The sequence below is a fragment of the Sardina pilchardus genome, chromosome 14, assembly GCF_963854185.1.
Source record: "Sardina pilchardus chromosome 14, fSarPil1.1, whole genome shotgun sequence".
Lineage (NCBI taxonomy): Eukaryota > Metazoa > Chordata > Actinopteri > Clupeiformes > Clupeidae > Sardina > Sardina pilchardus.
The window spans coordinates 32,001,252-32,029,162 of NC_085007.1; the positions used below are offsets into that span (position 1 = coordinate 32,001,252).

General features: G+C 41.1%; 1 protein-coding gene across 2 annotated transcripts; it reads left to right on the forward strand.

Annotated features, from left to right (window-relative positions):
* Positions 1-27,218, forward strand: LOC134100631 (inactive tyrosine-protein kinase PRAG1). Of its 2 annotated transcripts, none has more exons than XM_062553960.1 (6): positions 1-254; positions 3,577-3,952; positions 8,164-9,575; positions 22,131-22,270; positions 23,466-24,202; positions 25,696-27,218. In XM_062553960.1, exons 2-6 carry the CDS (start codon positions 3,701-3,703, stop codon positions 26,773-26,775), a joined length of 3,621 nt encoding a protein of 1,206 aa, XP_062409944.1. In that variant the 5' UTR covers positions 1-254; positions 3,577-3,700; the 3' UTR covers positions 26,776-27,218. The 2 variants fall into 2 exon arrangements, with proteins under 2 accessions (XP_062409944.1, XP_062409945.1); XM_062553961.1 differs by having other exon boundaries at positions 1-200.
* The last annotated feature ends 693 nt before the right edge of the window (positions 27,219-27,911 follow it).

Below are 27,911 nucleotides of genomic sequence, written 5' to 3' on the forward strand. Positions count from 1 at the left end.
CTCCCGCGGCTGGAGCTCCAGATCACTGTTCCGAATCCGACCACACGCATTCCAATGAATTCATCTGATGATTTAGGATAATTTTCCAGGAGTAGCCTTTGCCGTTGCCTTCGCTGTGGTCGTTATCCGTAGTCGGTCGGATGTGGAATCTACAGAGCAGCTTTCACCGATCGAAATTTAAGGTGTTTCGGGTGTTTACGGTGAGCGTTATGGCAGTATGCTGGGGCTGTTGTCTCGACACATGCTGTCCACAGGTAAGTCTGGTGCTCTGGGGTAGCCTAACTGTACAGGCTAGCGTGACTCGATAACTCACTGTCATCGGGATACGTTAAGCAACGTTAACATTAATTAATGGCCGAGTCGGTTTTGCATTGTCGCATAGAGAAATAATGGCTGTACGGTAACGTAATCTCAAGTACAAACAACATGTCACCGCACCGGACGAGGGAGAGATGGATTGGTTTGTCGGGTGCTATTGTCTAAATTCTATGCATATGTCATATAGGGGAGAAGGGTAGGCTTCAAAACGGTCGTTCCTGTGCAAGCCAGGTCAGATAAATATGAGTGAGCGGTAATGTAATCGTAACAACATATCAGCGATCCAGATGTAGCCTAGTACGCAGATTGTGTACAGGGCTACTGCCAGTGCCAACGACAATCTAAGCACGTGCTTTAGGCAACACAAAACTAGGAAACAAACAGGTGGCCAAGTAGCCTAGGCCGCAGTAGGCTACTGTGAATGTACAATTTTCATGTATTTTTAGAGCTGTAATGTTATCCTATTATAATTTGTCTGTGGGTGTATTCATGACAAATCAAACCAATGAAAGGCATATAAAGAGCAATTTATAGGCCAAAAATCCTTTTCAAAATGACCAGATTGGAGAATTTATGTGGCAAATGTAACGTAATCGTATCAAGTCGTCTCAGTAAGGCATTTTTCACAAATGTGTGTTGTTGGCCAATTTATGGAGAATCTGTAGACTAGGCTGAAATGAGCATAGTCTAGTCTACAGATTCTCCATAAACGTACACTTGGCTATAGCCTAATGACCATATGGGCTATTTAAACTTGACCAGTCAAAGTATCCAATGATCAAAGTAGCCATATGGATATAATGATATTAACTTTGCGGCAATAAAGACTTAGTTTTCCGCTGTAACGTAACCATGTGAGTCAAATATTACCTCAGAAAACCTATTCCTGAGTAAACACTACAGCTTAGTCATTTGGGTGTTGCTGCAGACTTCACCCTTACAGGAGCACGCCACCTTCTCTTCTGTTCCCTGCCATCTTATTATCTTAGACCATATGAGTGAGTAACAATCATGGGCCTGAGCATCTATGACCCATGGCATTTTGTAATCCAACAATGTCATGTCGTGAGAGTGTGTGTGTGTGTGTGTGTGTGTGTGTGTGTGTGTGTGTGTGTGTGTGTGTGTGTGTGTGTGTGTGTGTGTTAACGTTTATATCTGATGTGTGTTCATCATGAGTTCATCATGAGTTCATCATAAAGATTTGTACCTACTTGAAGAGATATGCACAAATACAACTATAGAAATGTGACATACAAATATTAATTCGTCATTTTTACCAATACATATTTGTGAATATATTTTTGACTTTTGCAAATAAATACGTTTGGCTTTGTGTGTGGGAGGCATTGGATTATGCATTTGCGGATCGCATTTGTGGATGATGTAATTTTGAAACATTCTTATCAAAGATAGTCTAGTTACCGAGATGAATCTTAAAGGGTTTTGCCAATGGAACGAAATGATCATGGAAAGAGTACATTCCTGATTACTAAATAGGCGTGTCCATTACGTCAAATATAAACTTTTCTCAGAATATAAGAAGAGAAGATAAATATCTTTTAAAATATAATTTGTACTATTTAATTGTCATTGTGTGTGATGCCAATGAAACACTCTACCCGACACGGGATAAATAATGAAACTTTGTACCTAGATGCTGCTGTACAGCTACACAACTCTTCAAGGATACCTCTTCTCCTAGCGCCTCTGACACATGATGTGCACTTACCATGCTTTTCTCTCCTCATCTACCATCCTCTCCTACTTCTACCACTTTCTCCTCCTACCACACCTTGATTAGTACTTATAATGTAGGCACTCCTATCCCCTAGTGCTGATAGATGCAGTGGTAATTCCTAAATATGGTCCCACCTACACTGTAGTTTAAATGTTATGCTATATACTCTGCCCAGAAGTGAGATTGATTCTTGCACAGTTCTGAAAGCAGGAGACTGAAGCCCGGCGCCCACAGGACGCGGCGTTCTGCGGTCTGGGCTTGACGCGCAGGATTTTAGAATAATTTTCTATCTCTGTGCGGCTGCTGCGCGGCAGACGTTTCCAGTGGGCTTTGCTCCATTGAAAACAAAGGAGTTCTAATTTGTTTTTTGTCGCGGTGCGCCGCGCCGCGTACGTGTCCGGTGGGCGCCGGGTTTAATGAAACACATCTTAGGATGCCCATCTTAGGATCCCAATCGGATTATATACTGGTTCACGTCTTGAATTTAGTCACGTGACGATCTGGAGCGGAACTATCTGTGACGTGAAATAGTCACAAATCAGTCACGTGACTAAATTCAAGATGGCGGCGAAAGGAAAACTTTTGGAAGTGACTGCCTGAATAAACAGTCATTTAAGTAAACCACCAGTGCTTTTTCAAAGTTCTTGATGTCTCGTTTTAAATGTCAGGGCCCTCAGAAGTCTACCAATAAAGTGTGGAGCTACTTTGAGCCTCATAAATGGTGTAAAACAGTGATTTATTTGCATGGCTAACCCGATGCCGAGGCACTCCCATTGAAAACCTGTTGCTAGCATCGGCTAACGAGCGGCAGCTTTCTGAGTGCCGGGGGCAGGTCGAGCTCAGCTCTGAGACAAACGCTCACACCCGGTATCATGTTTCAACACACTTTACTGTAAGTCAATATCACATCGGAATTCTCCTTTAAAGCAGAGGGTGCACCACATAGACTAGTGGATGGTGTTTGACAGCTCTGGGGGTAGGACATGTCTGTTTGTATTGAGATGGTGGACTACAGAAAGAACAGAGAACTGGTTGCAGGCAGTGTTTATTTTCTCACCTTGTGCTGTTCAGGCTTTGGTATGGAAGGGCTTCCCAGGCCTGCTCACCCCCATGTGACTCATGCCTCTCACATTCCTTGCATTCCAACAGCCAAGCCTTACACCTTTTGGACTGTAGTGGAATGTTGGGGTCCTGATATTTGCAGGAAATCCCAGGGGACATACACCAAAGGGCTGCAATTGGGAAGGTTTGAAAAAGTGAAGATAAGAGTGTTGGTTATTTTAGTTAGCTAGGCAAACTGGAATATTACACACACAGAGCAGAGGAGGGCATGTATTCTATTATCTACCTCTAGATTAAATGGGAAAAAAAAAATCCAAAAAGTTGGTGTGCTCCTTTAAAATGATGATCAATATTAGGCTGTGTCTCCTGATGTCAATGTTGTTATCTATAATGCCTCTTTTGCTCTGATTCAGATGTTTAGGGATTAGTGATCTGAGGTTGGTCTTCTCTCTTTGCAGGTGAATACTGAAAACGGAGCATAAAAAAAAATGCAATGTTGGGAGTGATGTCCGAATTTCCCTACCTCAGCTTATTAAGGTCTGCTGCATACTGACCTGGAAGCAAACCCATTTGTCCAGGAAGATGTCGACCTGTGGTGAGTTTGCAGAACACGTGTGGAAACCTGGTTCATGTAAGAACTGCTTTCATCCGCGTAGTGCCCACACCACCAGCACTGTCTCCAGCTGCTATCGGACAAGTGTGGGAGGTGGTGAGGAGGATGACTGTGCGACCCTTCCCTCACCCTACTCCAAGCCCATCATTGCTGTCAGGCCCACCATGATGAGCTCAGAATCTTCTGAGACACAGGCTAATGATGGCATGAACGCAGAGAAGGTAAAGTGAACCATGATCTCTCTGTAATTTCTTGAATGACTTCTTAAATCTGTTCTTAAAGGTGGTGTGTATAAGCTTGGCTATCAGTTCTTTCACATACTTAAGTGCTTTCATCCTATTCATGCTAAGCAAATTGATATATTAATACATGTGGTCACAAGTTAACCTCCTTTTCCTTCACAGAAGTAATAAAAAAAAGTTTAGCCAAATTTTGTGTAATAGGCCTCTTACATTTCCAACGTTTAGCTATTTCTAGTTCAAGAATACACATGTATACTGTAGGTTACACCTTTATTTGTCCACACATTAATCTATATCCCTCGCAATGTCCTTCCGATTGTATTGTCAACAAGTAAGATCAGATTGTTTGCAATGTTACATTGAATATGTGTAGTTGGCTCGTTGATGTTATTACTAGGAAGCTAACAGTCATTGGTCGCGTTTCCCAAATGCGATCTTTCTTAAAGGGATAATCCGGAGTGAAATGCACTTTAGATCAATTGTTCGGACTATTGGGAGTACATACGTTGAGTTGACACCAAAATCATGTAATTCGGATGTATTTTGAGAAAGTTCGAGTTCACCGTTTTTAGCCAAAACTCGTTAGCCTGGAAGTGACCGGGCCGTGTCCTTTCGCCGCTACAAAATGCTATTTTTATACCTCTTCTACTGTTCCAAACAACACTACACTTAAGTGGTAGTGAGTAGAGGGTCCCTTAGGCTTGGGAATCGGTTCCGGGTTCCGGTTTGGAACCGGTTCCGAACGTTCCGATCCATCGGAATCGTACAAGTCCACACGTTAACGATTCCCTTAACGATTCTGAACGTTCTGTTCTGTCATGCTCAAGCACTTAAACAACATCCATTAAATACCAGGAGTGCACTGTATATGACAGTTTGCAAAACGGCAGGCTTAGACTTATATCAAAACATTATTGTTATAGCTGTAAGTAGCCTATTTTTTTTTTCGTTTGGCAAAAATGACAACGTGTTGACTATGCTATAATGAACAAGCTTTTTAGTTAGGGCTCAGCCTAGCCCACTATGTGTTTTATAAATGGCTATTCAAATTATTTTACATCAAACCTGGATTAAACTCTGAAAAAGAATATGCACGAAGTTAACTGGCTATCCGAGGGAGTTTCTGCATGGACAACTAGAAATCACGTAGAGAAGAAGGACAGAACAGCTGAACTGACTTGTGAACGTCAGCTCAGCTGGCTAGCTTTCAAGGTAGGCTACGAACATCCCAGTGCTAGCAGGGCATCAGGCTATGTCATCAATTGCCTTTAAATTAAGTGAACCGTCTATATCAGCGAGAAAAATAAACTAAAGGATTCCCCAGTCAGGAAATTATACTTTCTAATTTGGTGCCATCAATGCAACCTGTGGGCACTCAATGTGCGTGCGTTCCTGCGCGTGAAACTTCACAGTGGATAACGTGGGCTAAACGCTGTCTATGGCTAGAAGCAATGTTATTTAAAACAACTAACGACTTGGATTTCATGGAAACTGCAGAGACTGCCTAATCCTAGTCTTTGAAAAGAATTATGGAATGCAACACACTTTATATTTTCATTGCACACGTTATAGCCTAGAGCCTCAAAACTCGTAGTCTGTTATGCTTAAGTCACGATTTATTGTAACAGATCTTAGCAACAGCAGCAACATTTTCTTTCATTTGGACTTCAAAGATTCATTAGGCATAATACATTTACGCACATTGTTTGACAGGCTTTGTTTCACTGTATAGGCTATTGACATTACAGTTGACAAAATTGTGGTAGCCTATGATGGAATTGCTGCTGCAATCGCCTATCTAATGCAAGATGTTACATAAGGCGCACCACGTCGGCTATACGGCATATTAAATTAAATCGGTATAACTTTCTGCAGCACGGAGCTGTGTAATAAGTAAACTCAATTGCGGTTTTGTTGTTTTCAAAATCAGTATTTTTCATAGGTTCAACTTAATGCTTATTCGGCTACACACAACAAATGAACGCTTTTCATGATCCCATGGAGAGACGAATTAAAAACACCGGTTGAATCATTGAGATCAGAAATGGCCCTGCCATTGCAGCCCACCAATTTTTGAGCGTTTTTGATGAGTAGGCCTACAATTTTACTCAATTTGACCTAAAATGTAAACCATGACGTGTTGTTTAAGCTACTCTTTTAGAACACACGACTATGATTAGGCTACAATACGAAGCTTAATTTGTTTTAGAAATGTTTGCTTTTTAGAAATATAAAAGCATTCAATACATTCAAACCCAACAACTCTCAAAGCCATACTGTATAAATGTTCTGTAGATGGTACAGGAATCGATATGGGAATCGATAAGGAATCGCATCGATAAGCAGACTCGATAATGGCATCGATATCGATAATATCTTAACGATGCCCATCCTTAGGGTCCCTAAAGCCAAACCAAAGTATCCCCACGTCTTTATGTGGTCGGATAGAGAGTCCAGAATGAATTTAATCGAGTCCGTACCTTTCCGGAAATGTTATTAAAGTGTTGTTAAAGCGTTGCCAGCTGCAGCAGCGACATTTCCGGAAAGGTACGGACTCGATTAAATTCATTACTCGACTTGATATCTGTGAAATGCCACAGGGTTGTTGATGTTTTTTGTATGTGTAGTACTATAAACTCATGCAGATGTGTTGAAAACTTAAACGTGTAATTCAATATTATTTTTTTAAGTCTATGTTTCTTGCGCCAGTGGTCCGCAGCCACGAGTGCATTGCAACATTGAAAATTGTTTTATTGTTTAAAAAAGTGGAGGATATACATTTCCCTGACGCAGCTTGATCGCTAAAGCCTAGAAATCTACACGCCCCTAGCGGCAGACTATGCTCACTGAGCATTTGATCACTAAGAAGGCTGTTAAGAGTGGGTCAGCTCGATCTTACGTTTCCTTCTTAGTGAAAGATCTTAAGCTAAGAGCGACTCTGGGAAACACGTTTTTCTTTCACAGCGTTCTTAAGAGCGCTCCAAAGAAGATCTTAGCGTTAAGAGCTTCTTAACGACTTTGGGAAACGCGGCCATTGAAGATATATATTTAAACATCAATCAGTGAAAGAAATGCAGTTTTGTAAAACTTCTATAACTGAACTGTCTAGTGTAACTGAACAGCGCATGGTGTGCATCATTGAAAGTAACATTCCTTTTTAGAGGATAACAAACCCCTTTGAATATAAACTAACCCTAAAGTTAGGGTGACCAGACGTCCCGGTTTTACTGGGACCGTCCCGATTCTGAGTGGCGTGTCCCGAGTCCCGACAAAAGCCTGTCGGGACGCTAATATGTCCTGGTTTTCACCAACCACTATTAAAGTGTGGTTTTATTATAGCCCGATCACTACCTAAACCCATGTAGAAACTAGCATAAAGCCTCCGGTGTATGATTTGTGTGTGTATGAGCGTGTGTCAGTCAATCGCAACAGTCTGCATAATCTTTGCAGTCAACGTTACATTGTTTCAATGCCTCGATGGCTAGCAGTTACGCTACGACAATGCTGAAGAGAAAGTCATCATTCTCAATAACCTATTAGTCCGTGAGGGTATACCGAAAAGGTGTTAAAGGCTACCATACCTTTTCTGAAAGCCTGGAATCTCAGCTTTTCAATTATGTATAATGGCCATCTGACAAGAGCAGCTGTTTTGAGTTATCACACATAATGTAAACTAAGGTTGAGAAAATAATATGGCTGAGTTTCGTTTTCAAAAAATGTTTTCATGCAGGCTATCTGGATAATAGGTGAGGTTTAGAAGTCACACATGCACGTGTGTTTTAGGAATAGTGCAGGCCCTAATCTCTGACTGAAAGTGCACAGAATTTGTGCATTTACACAACAATATTTAAGAAATGTTCTCGGGGGTAACACCGTTTGGGCTTAAGGACGGCTACGAAAAAAAAGTTTCACCTGTCGCATGTTCACGTTACATTTAATCACGAACAAGTGTCCCGGTTTTAGTTTAGAGAAATCTGGTTACCCTACCTAAAGTGCAACTGCTACTAGACTTTTACATAGAAATCCATGGTATACTGCTGGTTTATTATCCTCTAAAAAGAAATGTTACTTTGGATGATGCAAACACTGTGGATTTCACAATCACAAAAATTGATAACCACTTAAAAATTGGGATGATACAGTTGATGAAGATGTCATTGTGATAATTCCTCAATGAACCTCTTTTTCAGGAAAATGACAAGAGATTGCAGCTAAAGAAAGTTCTGGATGTTGCTCCACTTTGCGTTGACAGTAACATCTGCAGCAGTCTGCGGAAGGAAAGCATATTCCAGAATGTCATTCCTGGAAACACAGATTATTCCAGCAGCTTTTCTTCTGGTGCCTTGACCCAGAAAGACTCCAGAATCATTAGAAGCACTTTTGAAACTCAGGATGGCAGCCTTGTCCCTCCAACCCTGATGGAAAATGTCAACAGCACATCCTACAGGCCACAGATTGACAGAGTGAAGTGCACTTTTACTTCAAAAAAACAGCAGCAGCAGGAATTTTCATCACCATTGGGTATTGAGATCAATATAATCGCAGCCTATCCTAGTGATTATACCAGCTATCCTGCCAATGAGCTGTCCGCCACTTTTCCTTCCCCCACACTTAGCCCCAACTCACAATATGCCAGTCTGTCAGACACCTGCTCATTCTGTAGTAGCACTGACTCAGTCATGGTACCTGCAAATTTTTATCAGATTGGCCCAGAGAGCACTCAGTATGGGCCAATCAGTCCAGAGCCCATTTACGCAGAGAGCAGTAAGCGAAAGAGGAGGCCACAAGGGGAGAGGAAGGAACAGCTACAGGAGCAGTCAGAGGTTGAGGTGGAGCCAGAGATTAAGGCTGGTGACAGTCAGCGGGCCACCATCACAGTTATGGCAGCCCGCACAGAGAAGAATAATCGTACTTTCTACCTGAGCAGTCCAGATTCAGCTGTTAGTACACAGTGGCCCTATCTCAGCCCAACTGCACTTCAAGATCGCTGCAGCCCTACTTTCAAGTGGCCCACGACACCTTTCTCCATGGAGATACCCTCCTCTGATCTTTTTCAGCCCAAATCCCAGTGTAGCCCTCCCCTACCACCAAAAAGGAACTCCCGTTCCCCAAAGTTGGGAACTTCTAGTATTTCACCTGTCCCTCTTCCTGAATTGAGCTTCATCTCTCTGTCCACCGTGGGCAAATCTCACCATTCCAACACCCAGTGCACAGACCATCTTGCTGGCAATGACATGGAGAGGAAGCATAAACTTTCTAGCAATACCTGGACCCCAGAGTTTCGCATAGAGGAAGAGGAGGAGATAGAGGCTGAAGAGGGTGTGGCTGATAAGGTTGGGCTCAATGACCATCCTGCAAATGGGATTTCTGTCTGCAAAGAGTACAACTGGAGCTCCAGTATGCAGGCTGAGGGTACCACATACAATAGTGCCAGTCAGGAGCAGGCAGCTGTCCGAGTCATGCAGGGAAGTTACAGTGACAGCGGCAGCATGTTGGTAACAGGGACGACAACAGCATCTCTCATCAATGTTCATAATTTGGCAAAAGGAAAGGTTAACCGGGAGACCACACCACCTCCACCTCCTCCAAAGAAGCAACACAGGTAAGCTTTCTTATGTTGTTACGCTGTTCCATCTTCTGAGTGGTGTTTATTCAGTCAAGGATTTTACGACACATTTTTATTATTTTGTTTTGTATAATGGGTATGAAAGGGAGGTCAGTGAGTATTTGGAACATAATACAGTTCTATTTTTTTTAATGTTGAACTGGTACTGTACTGTTTCGTTTTTGTTTTTTTTTAGCAATTTTGTTATTGTACCACAGGCCTTAACTGAATCATGCTTCATATTATAAATTGATCTTTGAAAATCATGGCAATTATATATTTACATCCAGTGAATGATAAACTTATTTGTCTTGTATCATAAATTCTGAACAAATTCAGCTTTTCTAGTTATCGTACAGCAACAAACTAGTCTCATGTGGACTCTGCAGATTATACAGTTCTTGGCAGCACTTTATACAATGTGTCTCTTCATTGGTCTTCTCCTTTTGTTTATCTTTCCTTTTCATTCTGGAATTGTTTAGCCTATTTAAGATGCTATCCTTGAGCATCCAAATGGTCCTTTGTGCACCACAGTGTTTTAATAATGAATTCCTTGTTTCATTCACAATGGTTTACATTTTCATTCAGATGCACAAAAATAGCCCACACAATGCTATTTTTGCTTGCTTACAATGGAGGTTCTGAACGATGAGGTCTGACTGACAAAAAAAAAAAAGTAATTGCCCAATTTAGTACACTAGACCTTTTATCTTTCATGCTTCAGTGTTTTACGAACATTTGTACACACCTATCAGTTATGATGGTGTTAAATATTCCCACAGTCCCTTTTGTCTTTTTCACTTTGCTTGATCCTTTGTAACTCCTTTAGGGATTCACTCAATAACATAAGAGTAGACCCCTATCTAAATGAATGACGATAAACCAGCAGTTCCTTACAGTCAATGGTTGAATGGACATGCAGAGAAAATCTGCTACACGCTTCCACGCAAGGCAAACGCTTCGAAGTGTCCAGACCATAGTGCAAATAAACTTATGGTACTATTACAACCACCCTTCACAATGCATACAGACACTCTCCCTTACAATTCACACAAATCAATTCAGGAGCCACAGGAAAAAAAGGTCGCTGGGTGTTTTGTGGCTGCATTCCAAGGCCTTACATTCCATAAATTAAGTTGTAAGACCCATAGCTAATGTCAACAACGCACCTTACAGATGACCATTTTCTGCGAAACAAACAGAACAGTTTAAACACACTATTAACGTCGTTGTTTTGTCTGCACATAGGCTAAAAGGGTACGAAATCTCAAGCAAGGTTGAAAAAGAATAATTCCAACAGTAGTGCCTTTTTGCATAACACTCTGCCAAGTCACAAGAACCTACTGGCCTAAAATATGCGTACTGGATTTAGGCTCTAGTCTACCACAAAACTAATTTTACATTCTACATTCCCTTAGAGTGTTTTTTCATTTAGGCTATCAATATCAACAGATAGGGAAAGAGAAAGCAGCCATTTGGGAGATACATAGGCTACATACTGCAGTTAAACAATATATTTGAAAGTGAGTTCAGATAGCATATGGATATAGCATCTCCATTTGTAGATGATGGCTTTCACCATGGTTCATTGGAGTCCCAGAGCCTTTTAAATTGCTTTGTAACTCTGTCCAGACTGATAGATGTCAATGACTTTTATTATCAGCTGTTCTTGAGTTTCTTTAGATCGCGGCATCATTTGCTGCGTTTTGAGACTTTTAATGCAACTTCACATTGCCAGACTGGTTGGACATCATTTTAGTGATGTTTAGATTGGGTTGGCAGCTAATCGTACCTGTGTGTGTGTAATAATGTTGAACCCAATTGTCAATTAAATGTGGTTAATTGGTCAATTTAGTAGCTAGGGGGCAATTACTTTCACACTCTATAAATACATTTTAACACATTTATGAACATGATAAATCACAAGGTTTTCACATACTAACTAAACTGGACAGAACAAGTGATGCTAGCTGTGAGCTATGAGCTACACTTGTTTGTACCAGTGAATCATTTAATGACCAGATGGTTCAGAAATCTGTTTTTACTCTATTGATCCATCAAAGCCCATTTTTTTTATTTTAAATAACCTGAATATGCAGCGAAGAGGTGTCTCACCGTGAGAGTTGCAATCACTGTTTGGAGATAGTAAGCTTACAATCCCATTTCCATGCTGGTTTTACAGGTTAGTCACCCATGATTAGCAGGTGGCTCATAGAATCATAGCAAGAGGCAAGCTGAGCAGATTGTCCCCTCCGGCAGGTCCTCACTGGGTCTGTCGCCAAGCCCCCTTAAGGCTTACTGTGCCCCCACTGTGTACATGAGAATTGGTAGCATGTAGTTGCTATAGGTTCAAAAAGGAAGAGGACTGAAGGATAGAACTGTATGCTGTGTGGCTACTATAATGCAAGTGATTTATTTTCTGCGAATAAATGTTGCTGTGATGTTATTTGCGGTTTACTCTAGATATGCCACAGCAGGTGTTTTGTTTGATGATGTTGGTTGGTTTACCAGAGATTTTGAAGCATCTGAACATGACTATGCTTTTTCTTTGCTCATCTACAGCAGAGGTATGTTATTATTGTTTACAACGCCATCAACTGTTAGTATTTGAATGAAGCCTGTGTGTGAAAAGTAATTTGGTATTTAGATTGGTTCAGTGTTTCTCAATAACTTTTTTGATTTTGATGTAGATTCAAAGATTCAAAAAGCTTTATTGTCCAACTTGTTTCCATGTTAGATTTTTTTCTTTGATTGAATGTCCAAATTATGTGTGTGTGTGTGATGTTTGTATAAGATGTATGTTTTGTGTGTATATTGCCTTGGGTATGAATCATTTTGTGTATAGCGACTTTTTGGCCAGAAGCATTCTGTTCTGTCTTGTTTGTAGAGCTACTTTCTGCCACATATCAGCCAATTTTTCAACTTGCAAACTGCCTTACGTTCTAAATGGATGGTTGCTATGGCCACAACACCGCTATTTTCTTTCGACTTACTGCCATGTAACTAGCTAAAAGCCACTTCTGTCATATATTACAATGTTGATACATTCTGAACGTCTGTATTCTACAGCTCTGATGCGACTTGACAGTTAATTTAAACTTCACAGAAAGTTTGGCGAATTAATATGGCGAATTAACTAGTGTGATATAAACAACCTATAGTTATTACACGTTCTAAAGAACACATGACAAATGGGAAATTCAACCAAGCAGTGGTATAATTAAATTATTATAATACATAATAATTATATCCTATAATTAAACTGAACAGATAAGTCTTTAAACCATTCTTGAAAGTCCCCAAACTATCACAGGACCACAGAATACTAGGCAACACATTCCACCAAAGATTATGACTGGTTGATACAGCAGACGCAGAGAACAGCAGTGGGCAGTTGGGGGTGTAGACTAGAGCAGGATCATGGAATTCAAATAGCAAGGAGCAGATCCAGTAAGTGTTCCTTTAGGTCAGAGTGAGGGACTTAAATTTAATTTGAATTTAATTCTGGCTGCTATGGAAAATAACTAAAAGAGGAGTTACATGTGTTCTAACTTAACAAATATTTAAAGCTGCAGTTGGCAAGATATTTTTGATTAATCACTGAAACCGACAGTATGTTCTGACAGAACAACATAAATCAGCTGGTTTTAGAAAAAAGAAAAACGCACGTCTACCTCCACCTAGAGCCTGTTATTTGTTTTGCAAAAATCCACCGCTCCCGGTTCTTCTGGTCCAATAACTAACACTGTGTCACTAACAAGCACAAACTCAATGGGAGAGTGCTTTGTGGTAGTGGGGGAGGGGCATGAGAGTTGTATACATTCAAAATGCTTTAAGCAATATGACACAATTTGGAGCGGGGTTGGTAAACAATATCTCCGCGGTTGTAATTCAGCAGTAGGTAAGTCTGCTCTGATTATTATATTTAGCTACCCTGGAAATCCAGAGTTCTCACGAGAACACAATTTGAATTGTGTCTGCAAGATACTCTGGCAATGAGCAATGATGCACGTTACTTTTACCTCAGGCATCGGGAGAAACCAATCACATCGGTGTATCTGATATATCCGCGGGCCAGAAGTGAGTTAAACTGATGACAACAACGCTGTAACGTTCAAAGTCACTAAACATTGGTCGTGGTGTTATCCAATTGCGTCGAAGTCCGGAATAAGTCAGAGTAAACATTGGTCGTAGTGTTATCTAATTGCGTGTAGTGAGATTTTCCAAATGCCTGCTTGGTGCTGCCCCTCAAATTGGGCCATTACATTATTCGTGGCCAGACCCTTAATCTGAAAGATTACCAAAGTCTGGATTTTCCAGGCTAATATTTAGCAGACGTTTTTGTTAAATTCCAATGACTTGACTATTAGGCTACTTTACCACAAAAATTCAAACAGAACCGTCGGTGACGTTTGTCTCACATTCTTTATTATCCCTTGCATAAAAAATTGCATTTTATCACTGGCAATCAGAGAACGTTACAACCAAGCTGCCCAATGCTGTAAGCGTGGAATCCGTTCTATAGTGGGGCGTAGCCAACAACAGTTAATTTACATTTACGGCAACAGGCCCCAGAAACGGCTTAATCTGAAAGGGGCTGAAACTGGCAAGAATGGAGCTGCTGATAATGTGTAATCAGATTTTTTGCTTCAGGGACATGTTTTTGCAACCTACAGATCTATTTTGGCTTGGAATAGACCTACAGTTAAGCCCAAAATTATTAGCCCCCCTTATGAATTCAGACATAATCCTTTGTTTATACATGAAAATGACCATTTCCAAAAATGTGCCTAGTTATACAGTATGATTACAGAAGCGCAAAGACAGTATGCCCACAAAGTTTGATGATCATTGTTTACTCATGCTCTGATTTGTGACAAGAAAAGCAAGAATTGACATGTTCAAAATTATTAGCCCCCAGACCATTAATAGTCAATAGTGTAGCCTTTCTTTGCGTCAACTGACAACAACTTCTTTGAATAGTCTTTTACTAGGTTGGCACATATCTCTTAAGCACTCTTTAGCTCCAGCTCGTCCAAACTGCATGGTTTTCTTGTATGGACTCTTGCTTTAAGCACGTACCACAGATTCTCAATGGGGTTGAGGTCTGGTCTCTGTGTAGGCTATTCCAGCACCTTGATTTTGGTATCCTTTAGGGCGTTTTAGACCACTTTTCACTATGCTTTGGGTTATTATCATGCTGAAGGACCTGGTGGTGACCTAAGCCTAGACTAAGAGCAGGCGTCTTGATATTATCCCTCAAAAGGTCAACATAATCTTTCTTTTTCATGATCCCATGCACCCAAACAAGGCTCCCTGTGCCTGACGGCAAAACAGCCCCATAACATGATGCTCCTACCACCATGCTTCACTGTGGGAACTGTATTTTTATGGTTGTAGGCCTTCCCTTTTTTCGCCAAACATAGGCAACATCCATGTGCCCAAACAGCTCCAGTTTAATGTCATCAGACCAAAGGACAGTTTTCCAAAACTCATTTTTAGCTTTTAAATGTGCATGGGCAAAGTTCAGTCTGACATTGAAGCGCCCCTTTTGGTGTAATGGGGTTTTTCTCAGCCGATGACCTTGGAGGCCTCCACAATAAAAAATCCCTCGCTACTGTCTTCCTCAAGACTTTAACCCCAGAGGTCTCAAGGTCAGCAACTATCATTTTGGCGGATGTGCAGGGTTGCTTGCTAACATCCCTGATGATTTTTCTCTCTAGATTGAGATATTTAGCATTTTCATCCACACTTAGGTTTGTTATGCACAAACTTGGAACTCTTTGTACTTGGTAATGATGCCTTGCACGGCTGTTCTACAGACTGTGAAGCATCTAGAGATTACAGTATAGCCTTTTTCCATATTATAGGCCTCAATGATGTTCTTTCTGAGGTCCAGACAGATTTCCTTTATCTTCAGCATGCCTGTAAAGGCAGTCCCCTCTCAGACAGGTGTTCAAGTGCCTGTAGGCCTGTTCCTTGAAGTCTTTAGGTAAACAATCAATGCTGGTTGGGTGTTCAGGTGTTGTCTGGACATTAACTAACTGCAAAGGTGTGGCTTGAAAGGTGACAGGTTGGTCGTGTGTGTTTAAAAGCAAAAAAATCACATGGGGGCTATTAATTTTGACCACCCCACTTTTCACACAATTTCAGATTAAGCATTCCTAATAATATATTAACACTCCGAAATGCACCAGATTCTACATAATAACACTGGCGAATGTTTGATTTTTAAAATTTGATCAGGGATGAAAAATGTAGGGAGAATTTTAGAGTAATGTTCCAAAATTTCAGGGGGGCTAATAATTTTGGGCTTAACTGTATACTATGGGCACTTTAAACACTGTGTGAAATAACATAGGCTACCAGAAACACCAAGAAAATACCTATACAGTGAGGAGCACATGTATTTGATACCCTGCTAAAACAGGAATATAAAATCATCATTTGACAATTGATCTTAATGCCTTAACTCAAAAAATTAGTACAAATCAAACCGCCAAGGACACCAATTTTCTTTGTGATTGAAGAATGTATCGTAAATAGATAAATGTTTTCCTTAAATGCTAGGGGAAGGAAGTATTTGACCCCCTATGTAACCCTATGGGAATTTAACACATAGGGTTAACATAGGGGCAGGCAGATTTTTATTTTTAAAGGCCAGCTATTTCATGGATCTAGGATATTATGCATCCCGATAAATTTCCCTTGGCCTTTGAAATTAAAATAGCCCCACATCATCACATACCCTTCACCATAGCTAGAGATTGGCATGGTGCTTTTTCCAGTAGGCCTATTAGCCTGTTTGATTTGCATTGAGCTCAATGAGCATCAAACAGGCTAATAGGCCTACTGGAAAAAGCACCATGCCAATCTCTAGCTATGGTGAAAGGTATGTAATGATGTGGGGCTATCTTAATTCCAACGGCCAAGGGAACTTTATCAGGATGCATAATATCCTGAATCCATAAAATAGCTGGCCTTAAAAAATAAAAATCTGCCCGCCCCTATGTTAACCCTATGTGTTGAATTCCCATAGGGTTACATTGGGGGTCAAATACTTACTTCCCCCTAGCATTTAGGAAGAACATTTATTTATTTACGAAACATTCTTCCATCACAAAGAAAATTGGCGTACTTAGCGGTTTTATTTTTACTCAATTTTTGAATTAAGACATTAAGATCAATTGTCAAATGACGATTTTATATTCCTCTTTTTAGGCAACTTTAGCATGGTATCAAATACATTTTCTCCTCACTGTAGGCCTGTCCTCCTTTCAAACTTTCAACTCTTACCCCATGCATTAATTCAGGCACATCGTTTTTAACAGTTAACCTTGATATAATGAGTTATGATTTTAAGTTTTAAGGCTGTTGGGTAAAAAAAAGCCTACTGTATATTATTGTGCCAACAGCCATAAATCAATTTGTAAAGGCAATGCCATTTTTAAAGGAACATTATTAAATCGTTCTTCTATACATTCTAACCGATTACCATTTAGAGGAGAAGCCTTGGAACACTGGAACAGGAACAAAAAATAATGTTCTTACTCAGAACTAACTGAAAGAATATTAATAATAATAAAAAAAACATAATTCTATTTTCAGTCCCTGGAAGAATTAATTGGGGCAGTGACAGCGTAGTGGTAGCATCCAATAGTCTGAAAAAATGTGAATTCAATACCCAATGCACTTAAAGTGCTCCTGGGACAGTAGCCTTTGTAATATAGTTGAGATGTAAAAGCTTCTGCTAAATGAATTAATGTAAATGTAAATCCTTTGGTCTGAGCCCATTTAATGATTTAATAACAAGCCGCAGTACTTAGACTAGTGCAGGGATGTGAATATGATATGATCTGGTCTTTTGGTTTTCGAGAGAAACCTTACTGCTGTCTTTTATACAAGTTGAAGCGGCTTGGTGATCTTTTTGGATATACAGTATCACAAAAGAGGATGTTTTTATGAGGGGTATGACCCCACTGTACTGCCATCCTTCACTGGAGGTGACTTGGAGCCAGATGCAGAATCTGGTGGTATAGGATTGCATGGCATGGGTAGCGGCTAGCAGGCTTGTGCACAATTCCGAATTTTAGAATTGGCCTCCATTCAATTCATGAATTGGAATTGGAATTTTAATTGAAATGACAGGAAGTGGAATTCAATTCATGGCAATTTCAAAACAATTCCAGTCACATAACAGGAAGAGTGGCCCTCATTTATCAAACGAGCGTACGACAAAAAACGGGCGTAAAACAGGCGTACGCTTGTTTCCACGCAAAGTATGGCATTTATAAATGTGAACGTGATCGGTGACTACGCTCAAATCTCACGTCTAGTCTCAACTCGTGTACGCAAGTTTTTCAGGCGGCATAGCATCGTGCAGCAGTAAATTGGCGGTGCATTAGAAAGTTGAATTGATGGACTATCTCGGACATGACACCTTTCCTGTACATGTGCAGCCTATTTGCTGTAATGTAGCATATTATATTGACACATTTCATGGCTTAGAATAGCCATAGGCGATGATTACTTTCTCTTTGGCAAACGCAACATTCATGAATTAGGCCTAGGCATATATATTTTAAATAATTTTCAAAGGGCAAATTTCAGTGACGGTTTTGTAATTAATGTATTTATAGTATGATGCGTTCTCTCTGCGAAAATAAAGTCTGTTGCGCTTAAATCGCCTTTGTTTCCCGCCTTCCTTGATTACAGCTTCTTGCTGTCAAAATTAAAAAGGTTCAGCTGGACGTCACTGTGGCTCGAGATCACTAATGATCTCTTTTGGACGTACAGTATAATGCACCTTCATGTCGTAAATTCTAGGGGCGAGGCCATTAAAACGAGCATAATATAGGGGCGTGATATTTAAATCACGCTTGTTTCCAGCCGCCACATTTATCAACACACGTTTATTCTTACGCTCGAATTGGAGTGATACGAAAGTTTGATGAATCACACGTGAGCCCTGGCGTAAGATGATTTCTGCGCTCAGATATACACTGGTTTCTACGCTCTGTTGATAAATGAGGGCCAATGTGTTGATACTCATTCACTCCGTTTTGGGAAGGTTACTTTGGAAATGTAGTTGATTACTGTTTTCAATGTGTGTCTGTTGCGATCATCTGACATACAGTGGGTTCAGTAAGTATTCACACCCATGCTAAAGTTGACTAAAAAGAGGAATATGCCTTAAGATGCCTTAATTTAAAAAATGAGTAAAAATCAAACCGCTAAGGACACTAATATTCTTTGTGATTGAAGAATGTATCGTAAATAGATAAATGTTCTTCCTTAAATACAGGGGGCATAAGTATTTGACCCCTATGTTAAATTCCCATAGGAGCAGGATGATTTTTTAAAGGTTTTTATTTTTAAAGGCCAGCTATTTCATGGATCCAGGACATTATGCATCCTGATAAAGTCCCCTTGGCCTTTGGAATTAAAATAGCCCCACATCATCACATACCCTTCACCATAGCTAGAGATTGGCATGGTGCTTTTTCCAGTTAGCCTATTAGCCTGTTTGATTTGCATTGAGCTCAATGAGCATCAAACAGCCTCTAATTACAGCTCCCAACACACTCAGTGGCGTCATGCCCATTGAAGTAAAGGGGACACATGCCCCCTCTGATTTTTCGTCCCTGATATTTTTTTTTAATCATAACTTTCCGATTATGCTCCATAATAATCCATTCCAGAGCCTATAACAACTCAAATGTATTCTTCTGGATGTGTAATAAACCTATAGCTAAAGACCGGCCATTAGCCAAAATTGGTGTCTGTAGGCCACTGTATGTTCCCGTAGAGATGCACGCACGTTGAGCGCGCATTGTTGTGCTTATGTTGAACTGTTACAGTTAACGTTAGGCTACAACCCCCCCCCCCCCCCCCCCCCGTCGGAAAATTATTGCAACATCGCTGATTGTGCCCCCTAAGAACTTTGGCTTGCATGACGCCCCTGAACACACTGTTGTAATGTCTGCCTCCCACAGCAGTTTAGCCACTTCGAACTAGAGATGCACCGATCGATCGGCCGATTTTCACGTGATCGGCCACGACCGGCGACCGGCCGGTCAGTCTGAGACATGCCGATTTTATGCCGGTCAAATGCACTCGCACGTACTTGTAACAACATCACACTCACACAGCTGAGTTTGCAAAGTTTGATGAAGCTAGGCCAACAGTCAGGGCTGGATAAAGCGCTAATAGGCCTACTGAGTTTTTCTATGCAGCGAACGCTGTGCTTTGCCATATTGCGTGGAATTTACTATACTAAGCTGTCACTTCAGGTTACAGCGCTCATCAAAGCCCGTCCAGCTGAACCACAAGCGCTATCAATAAGCAGCGACATAGCCTTTACTCAACTTAAGGCGAGACACGGCAGGAATAAACATAGTTTTGCTTCGGTTTGCCAACTTATCTTGTATTCTTTCACACTACTACAACAACTAAGTCTGATTTACACATTTAGAGGTTTATTTCATTACCTTTTGTCCGATCACGCCTGTATATTTCTTCTGAATTCGCCAAAAGTTAGCATTCTAACGTGTCATAAACTACCGCGACCGTGATACAAAACATATCATGCGTGGTGTCGTTGGAAAGCTGTGTTTCTCCTGCATGACGTTATGCCATCCAAATATGGACACTTCCTTAGTATCCGCAAGCAATCGCGAAAGTTCAAAGAAGAGTGTGGACTGAGAATGTCATTTGCTGTATTTCAAGGCTTCTCAAAATTAGTTTTTTTTGTTGTCATTTTCCAACATCTCAGCCTATGTAGCACTAACTTCAGTTATCAGTATTCTGAAGATATTTACAGTTGGATATTGCATATGGATGTGAGAAGAAAAGAAATGGTGTGAAATGAATGTCCCACACTGGGATTACTGCAACTGAAGAAGAATCTGTCTATTCACATTTTTCTACCAGCCATTGATAAGTTGATTACATTTCTAACATGTTGTATTAAAGAAAATATAGGCTAGAAAATAACTTTGTTTGTACTGTAAAGTGGTTAGAAGAAATTAAATCGGAATCGGCCGGTCAAACTCGATGAAAAATCGGAAATCGGAATCGGCCAAAAAATTGCAATCGGTGCATCTCTACTTCGAACTGTGTGTGTGTGTGTGCGTGCACGCACGCATTGCATTACGTTTTATTTATACACTGGGGAGTGTGCAAACGGAGTGTTCCAACAGCAAACGTAGGCTTATAGAAGGAAGTGAAGCTAGTCATGTGTTTTCTGTTGGCCAGCCGAGAGTATACCACTTCCTGTGGTTTTGTTACACTAGCTGACTGCCTAAAACGTTTCAAGAGCAAATGAGGACCTTGGAGAGATATACTGCTTTAACTAACAGGAGGACGTGTAAATAGGATGAATCCATGTATGTTGCTGTTGTGGCTTGCAGAGGTGGGAGCAAATACTTAAGTACTGTACTTAAGTAGAATTCAGTATTCTAGTTAAGTATCTATATTAACTTGTATAACTTTTCTACTTTTTTACAGCAATATCTGTACTTTCTACTCCTTACATTTTCTAAACTGGCTTGTAACTTTTGTGTTTGAGGCAAGTTATCAATTATTTTATTGTGTGCTTTCCCAACATGAAAGCTGATTGCAACCTAAATGGGTGGGACAACAATAGTAATGCAAAATTGACTGTGCAACTGTAGCGGTGGCACATAAGGGGCAATGGCGAAACAATGGTTATATGATGAGGGAAAACTTAGTTGAATTCAGTGTGTTAACAGAATGACAAAACACCCTATTCTTTGTTTGTTTGTCCTCTTTAAAAAATATTCTACAAGGCCCTTACATCAAAAAGAGTGTTTGTTCTCTGCAACTTCATCATTGGCTTACAGTAGTAGGTAACTTCTTGAGGAAGGGCTATAACCAAAATCTTGGAAATGTAAATTTAAAAAAAAAAAAAAAGGAGTCAGTTGTTTAATCGGAATATAATTTTAGGCTACAGTAATAGAAACAAATGATAAAATAGTCCTTCAAAAAGGCTACTGATGGATACTTTTTACTTTTTACATTTCAGAGCCTGTATTTTGTCACTTTTAGGCCCTGTGTCCACCAATCGCGTTTTTTACGCTGAGAGCGCCCTCAACCTCCTTTTCTCTGCGCTTCCAGATTTGAACAGATTTCAACTTTGAACGCTCTGAGCGCTGCGGTAAAAATCGGTCAGCGCTGAGAGCTTTTTTCCGCCGAGGGCACTCCGCGCTGTGAACGCTGAGCTATGTAGACTTTATATTGAAATTGTTCGCCGTGAGCGCAAAAAACGCGATTGGTGGACACAGGGCCTTACTCTTCTTTCATTTTGAGTAAAGAAGTTGAATCACCACTTATACTTGAGCTGCAGTGTTTAGAGTCGTCACAATAGTACACAATCTGTACTCTTACTTGAGTATGGATCTCTGGTGGTATACAAATGTATGTACAAATACTTGCTTTTTTTGATGTGGGGGAACGAGATTAAGAAAAGACAGGCATGCACTTGATGCCATGAACCCAATCACATGTTACATGTTTTGTTCATCTGTGCAGGCCATGTCCTAAGATGAGTCAGAGCAGTGTGGAACTGGATCGGGTGAGCCAGCGGGGATCCGTGGACAGTCTGACACAATCTCTACAAGAACTGGGCAACAGCCTGTCAACGGCCTCCACTCCACTTCAGCCTGATACCTGTGAGTCTAGACCATTGCCAATTATTTTGTTTGATGGGTATGAGGTGGATGATGTGCCATGGAGCCCTTCTACAGACCTTCTACAGACCTGATAGGAAGTTGGAAAAATTTGACCCTTCCAGGCGAAATCAGTCGCTTTGCGCAGATTGCTATTTTGAGAAAATCCACGATAAACAACCTTACGGGTTAAAATGTTGAATTTCACATTTTCGCATAATTTGACAGTATACAGTCTGCAGTTTCATATCGTGAACAAATTTAACGGAAAAACAATACCCTTGATATACATATCGTTGGAAAGCTTAGTTTATGACCGCTCATATGAGCATGATAACACCATTTGATACATTTTGCCAAAGCGACTGGTTTGGCCTTGCAGGGTGACTTAATGAGGGAGTAATTCTGTAGCTGGTTCTGTTTTTTGTATTCAAACAAGGACAAGACACTGATTAATACCATTAAGACCAAAAGGTGGTGTTTGATATATGAAGGCGGTATTGTGAATGTTTTCCCAGATTTAAAGGTTAACTCATGCATGCTTTGCTATTGTGTGTAGTTGGGGCGGGGGTCCTAGTTCAAATGCATGTATTTCCTCAAGTGTCTGAGAAGGACTTCTGATCTGATCTCCGCATATGTTAAAGCTGCTATACTTACATAGTTTACTCTTGTAATTGGTCTTGAACTTAACTGAACTTAAGAAGTACAAAATATTACATTTTAAGTTCCATTATGATTCCATAGTAGGAGTATTTCAAGAATATATAGTCCTAAAAGTATTAGTAGTCAGAGGTGCCTAAAGTGTCGTCCTGTTAAACAGTAACCACAAGTGCTCTTAGTCACACTGTTTAAACTGTGTGTGTCACTTCCAAAGCCCTCAGTGAAAATTCCAAACTATAGCTGTAGCAGAGAGTAGTACAGACTTTCTTTGTTTGTCATGACCTGAAATTCCCCATTCAAAGATTACCAATTCCAAAGTCAAATTCAAGTGCTTACCCTTGTTTTTGCCAACAATTAATTGTGCACTCTTAAACCAATTTAGGCAAATGCTTGCATTTTGCCTGTAGAGTGTATGTTAATGTGCTAAATTAACACAAATAATTGATGTCTGAAATGATTCTTTTTAAATAATTTTAGTAAATCAATGAAAGACCAAAAAAAAAAAAATCCTTTAACTTTAAACATTTTCTTTATCTAGGTGGGCTGGATGGCACCGAACAGTTATGCCCATCCCTGGTTTCCACCAACCCTTTTGTCACCCCTGCAAGTTCCCCCAACTTTGACTCTTACCCAAGTAACAGCCTGGGCCGGCAACTGCAGCCGCCTCCCCTCCCTGAGAAGAAGCTAGTGAATCGCACAGTGTCAGCACCTGGTGAGACAGGGGGAGGAGTGACTATGCGAGGCAGACCACGCTTGCCATTTTATAGGTCAGAAGGTAATGTTTGTGGACCTGAAGGTGCCCCTTCCAGCCCTGTGGATGCACGACCCTTATACTCATCCTCTGATTGTCTGGAAAACTGTCCTCTTCCCTTGAACCAGCCTCTACATTCCTGCATAGTGGAAGAGACAAGGTTAGGCGTGGTGGGACGTCTGGGTAGTCACAGCCGTGGCAGCGTGACAACAGCTTCCTCACCTCAGCTGAGCTCTCCTGCCCCCTCTGGCTCCACCCTGCAGCTGCAGACCCTGCTCAGCAACATGGACAGTCGAGAGGGTATTTACTCCAAGCTGGGTGGTCTATACGCAGAGTCGCTGCGCAGGCTGGCCATCAAGTGTGAAGACCACTTTACTCGTAACCAGGGAAATACCTTGCGCTTTCACGAGGGCAACTGGTCCCTTTTCAAGTTAACCTGCAACAAGCCCAGCTGCCAGGCAGGGGATGCCATCTACTACTCAGCCTCCTGTGCTTCAGATGCAAGCAACCCTTATGCTGTCAAGGTAACAAGCAGTATTGCCCATTTATTTAAGCATATAGGTGACTTGCTGTAGTAAATTACCGTGAGGTGGCAACAATGGGCAGCATGACGCAAGTGACCGTGAACAAAGTAGTGATGGGGAAGTTTCATAGTGATGGAGTGGAAGGAAAGAGAAGGGCATTGGGTATTCTGGGGAACTTCCTTATTTCAAGGAATTCAATGTCAGGCACATTTATTTTAGTGAACTCTACTTTTACAGGTGGAGAGTGTCCACTTTCTGGATCAAGGTTGTTCTATAGGACAGGCACTAAGGCTTAGTTCACACTGGCGAAATCCGATTCCTGGATATCTGGATTGTATCTAGCTTGAATTTTGGGTAGTCTGAACCTTTTTCCAATGCTGATTCGCACCACATACGGAGGTGGTTTCAATATCACTTACTATCGGATATGACTCAATCTGAACAGTCGAACCACTTGAATAGGAGTTCAAAGTGCCCCTTTCGTCATTTGCACTGCGACAAACAATTGCAACGTAATTCTGAGTGACGGAAGTGATTGATTGATTGATTCAGCGCGTGCGCCAGGGCTACCAACAAAACAAAATCATTTCATGGTGAAACATGGAAAACTGTAACATTAAGGGTGACAAGGTATTTGCGCCGCAGCTACGCATAATAAGTTGGAAAATATAAAAAATAAATCCACTTTCATCCATGACGACTTGGTTGTGTACAACTCTACCTAATTAATCCAGGTGTGTGTAATTTATATCGGATCTGAGCATTGCACGCCAAGATCGGATGTGATCGGATGTGATCACTTGCAATATGCAATGAGAACAGTCAGTCAGAAAGATCAGGTTCTGATCGGATATGCAAGACATCCGATTTCGACTAACAATGTGAACTAAGCCTTAGTAGCAAGAAGCTCTGCTTCCTATCATGCTTTCTGTAGTCCTGGGGGATATTCCAGAAACCAGGCTTTCTTAAAAATCTGAGTTTGTTGACCCAGAGATGAGCTAGCTGTGTTTTATAAACCCAGAATTTCTGAGATTTTAGATAAACTGACTAAAGTAGAGCACTACTTCATGACTAATAAATTATAATTTAAATATTATGTTGGTAAACTGTATTTCACTGTATTACACTTTGAGAAGCTTTTGTAACAGTTGGCAGTTGCTATGATGTGTTGATATGAAATTCTAAGCTTCCAAGCCAAACCTATGGAGCAGGTTTTTCATAACTGCTGTAGGTAACACACAGTGCTAATAGAAGTCATGGTTTACAGAATGATTGTGGCTTCTATTTCCTCATTATGTGTGCTGCTCGCACAGTTGTGGCTTTTAATGAAAGGTGATCATGAGGATTGAACTGATTCTTTTTTGTGGGGATATCCCCCAGGTTCTATCCGCTTTTCCTTAATGCTGGTTTTGCATTGAGGAAATGACATGGTTTTGTCATTTCATAAAGATTTAAGGACCTGCTCACCCTTTTTTTATCATCTTTATCTGCAGATTTGCAAGAGTACTTCTCCTGACTCAAAGCAGGGCCACTTGTATGGGCTTTCTATCCAGCAGAGTCTGCCTCCCCACTTTAACCTGCAGCAGGACTGTGGCCACTTCATCGCGTGTGTACCCCAAAGTATGTTGCCATCAGAGGAGCTTACTGCAGCATCAACCATGGGATCTTCTCCTGACCAGAGTGAGCGGGAACATGTAGTAGTGATCACAAGTGAGGTGCCCTACCAGAGTGCATCAGATTTTGTGCGTGAGTGGATATCATTCCACAAAGCTCAGCCAGAAGTCTATGAGCGGCGCATATGCTTCCTGCTCCTACAGCTCTGCAATGGTCTGGAGCACCTGAAAGCTCATGGAGTCACACACCGTGACCTCTGTCTGGAAAATTTGCTGCTGGTCCCCCACAGACAGGCTGGCTGTACTCCGGACACACAACAGCAGCAGCTCCCACGTCTAATCATTAGTAACTTCACCAAGGCAAAGCAGCGGAGCACTGAAGGCCCTACTAAAACTGACCCTCGCCTCAAACGCGATCATGCCCGACTGGCCCCCGAGATTGTGTCAGCTGCCCAGTACCGCAAGTTTGATGAGTTCCAGGTTGGCATCCTGATTTATGAGTTACTCCACCAGCCCAACCCGTTTGAGGTGAGCCCGGCCTTGAAGGAGCAGGAATACTGCTGTGAGGATTTGCCCTCCATACCTGGTGTATCTTTGTACTCCAGTGGCCTACAAAGGTTGGCCGGCTTGCTGCTCCAGTCTGACCCCATCAAGCGTATTCACATCCAGGATGCCAAGCGGGTGTTGCAGAGCCTATTGTGGGGTCCGCGGAGGGACATGATGGAGCAGCATTGCAAGAGGAGCAGTGGATGCCTGGGTGGGGGGCAACATGAGGGGCTGCTGAACTGGCTAGATGTGAAGCGTGCACTGCTGATGATGAAATTTGCTGAGCGCTCTCTAGAGCCTGAGAGGAATGCTGAGCTGGAGGACTGGCTATGCTGTCAATACTTCTCTACTGCACACCCACTGTCACTTTGTCACACAGCCGAATTGCTGTACTCATTTAAAGTAACACACTGAACTATGTTAATGAATGTGCAATTTGTGTTTAAAGGTATTTGTGTGATGAGTCGATGAATGAGGGGACATTGTTGACACTATACTGGAGATTTGTGTTCTACACTGGAACTGTGTGTATGTTTGCTTTGATTTTTGTTTGGTCCTTTTTGGTTGCTAAAGATTAGAACTTATTCTTGTATACACTTTTCTTCACTTTATCATTATCAATATCAGTAGTTGAATTCATTCCTATGAAATTGGCTGGCTACATTGCTGTTTTATCATGCTCAGCAACAGCATTTGTTGACTGAAGAAGACACTCTTCCATCCTCAAATTACTTCATGGAAGTTATTTCCTTTGTATTGACTGAATTATACGTTATACATATCATTGTTTACTGTCCTTTTCATGATTTTTGTAACCTTGGGAACCCACTGAATAATTAAATCTAAAAGTAATCTAATGTAATGAATCACAAATTCTATTTGCTAAGTGTATGTTCATGGCACATTCCACCATGTGAAATGTTGTGTATATGAGGTCATTTACACCTTGCATTAAAATTTCATATTGCAGTCAAGGTAGTGCTTGGCCACACAAAGTTACCAATGTTTGTATGCATCCGAGATGCATTGAGGATATCAGCCAAACCAGGCCATAAGACTTAAAGGCTTAGTTCACACTGGCAGGCGAAATCCGATTTTTTGCTTATCCGGATTGTATCTAGCTTGAATTTTGGGTAGTCTGAACGGCACAAAACCGCATGAAATGTGATTTTTCCAATGCTGATGCGCACCACATACGGAGGTGGTTTCAATATCACTTACTATCGGATATGACTCAATCTGAACAGTCGAACCACTTGAATAGGATTTCAACGTGCCCCTCTCGTCATTTGCACTGCGACAAACAATTGCAACGTATTTCTGAGTGACGGAAGTGATTAATTGATTGATTCAGCGCGTGCGCCATGATACCAGCAAAACAAAAAACAACGTCAGACTCAAGTCATCATTTTATGGTGAAACATGGAAAACTGTAACGTAAAGGGTGACGAGGTATTTGCGCCGCGGCTACGCATAATAAGTTGGAAAAAATAGAAAATAAATCCACTTTCATCCATGACTTGGTTGTGTACAACTCTACCTAACGAATC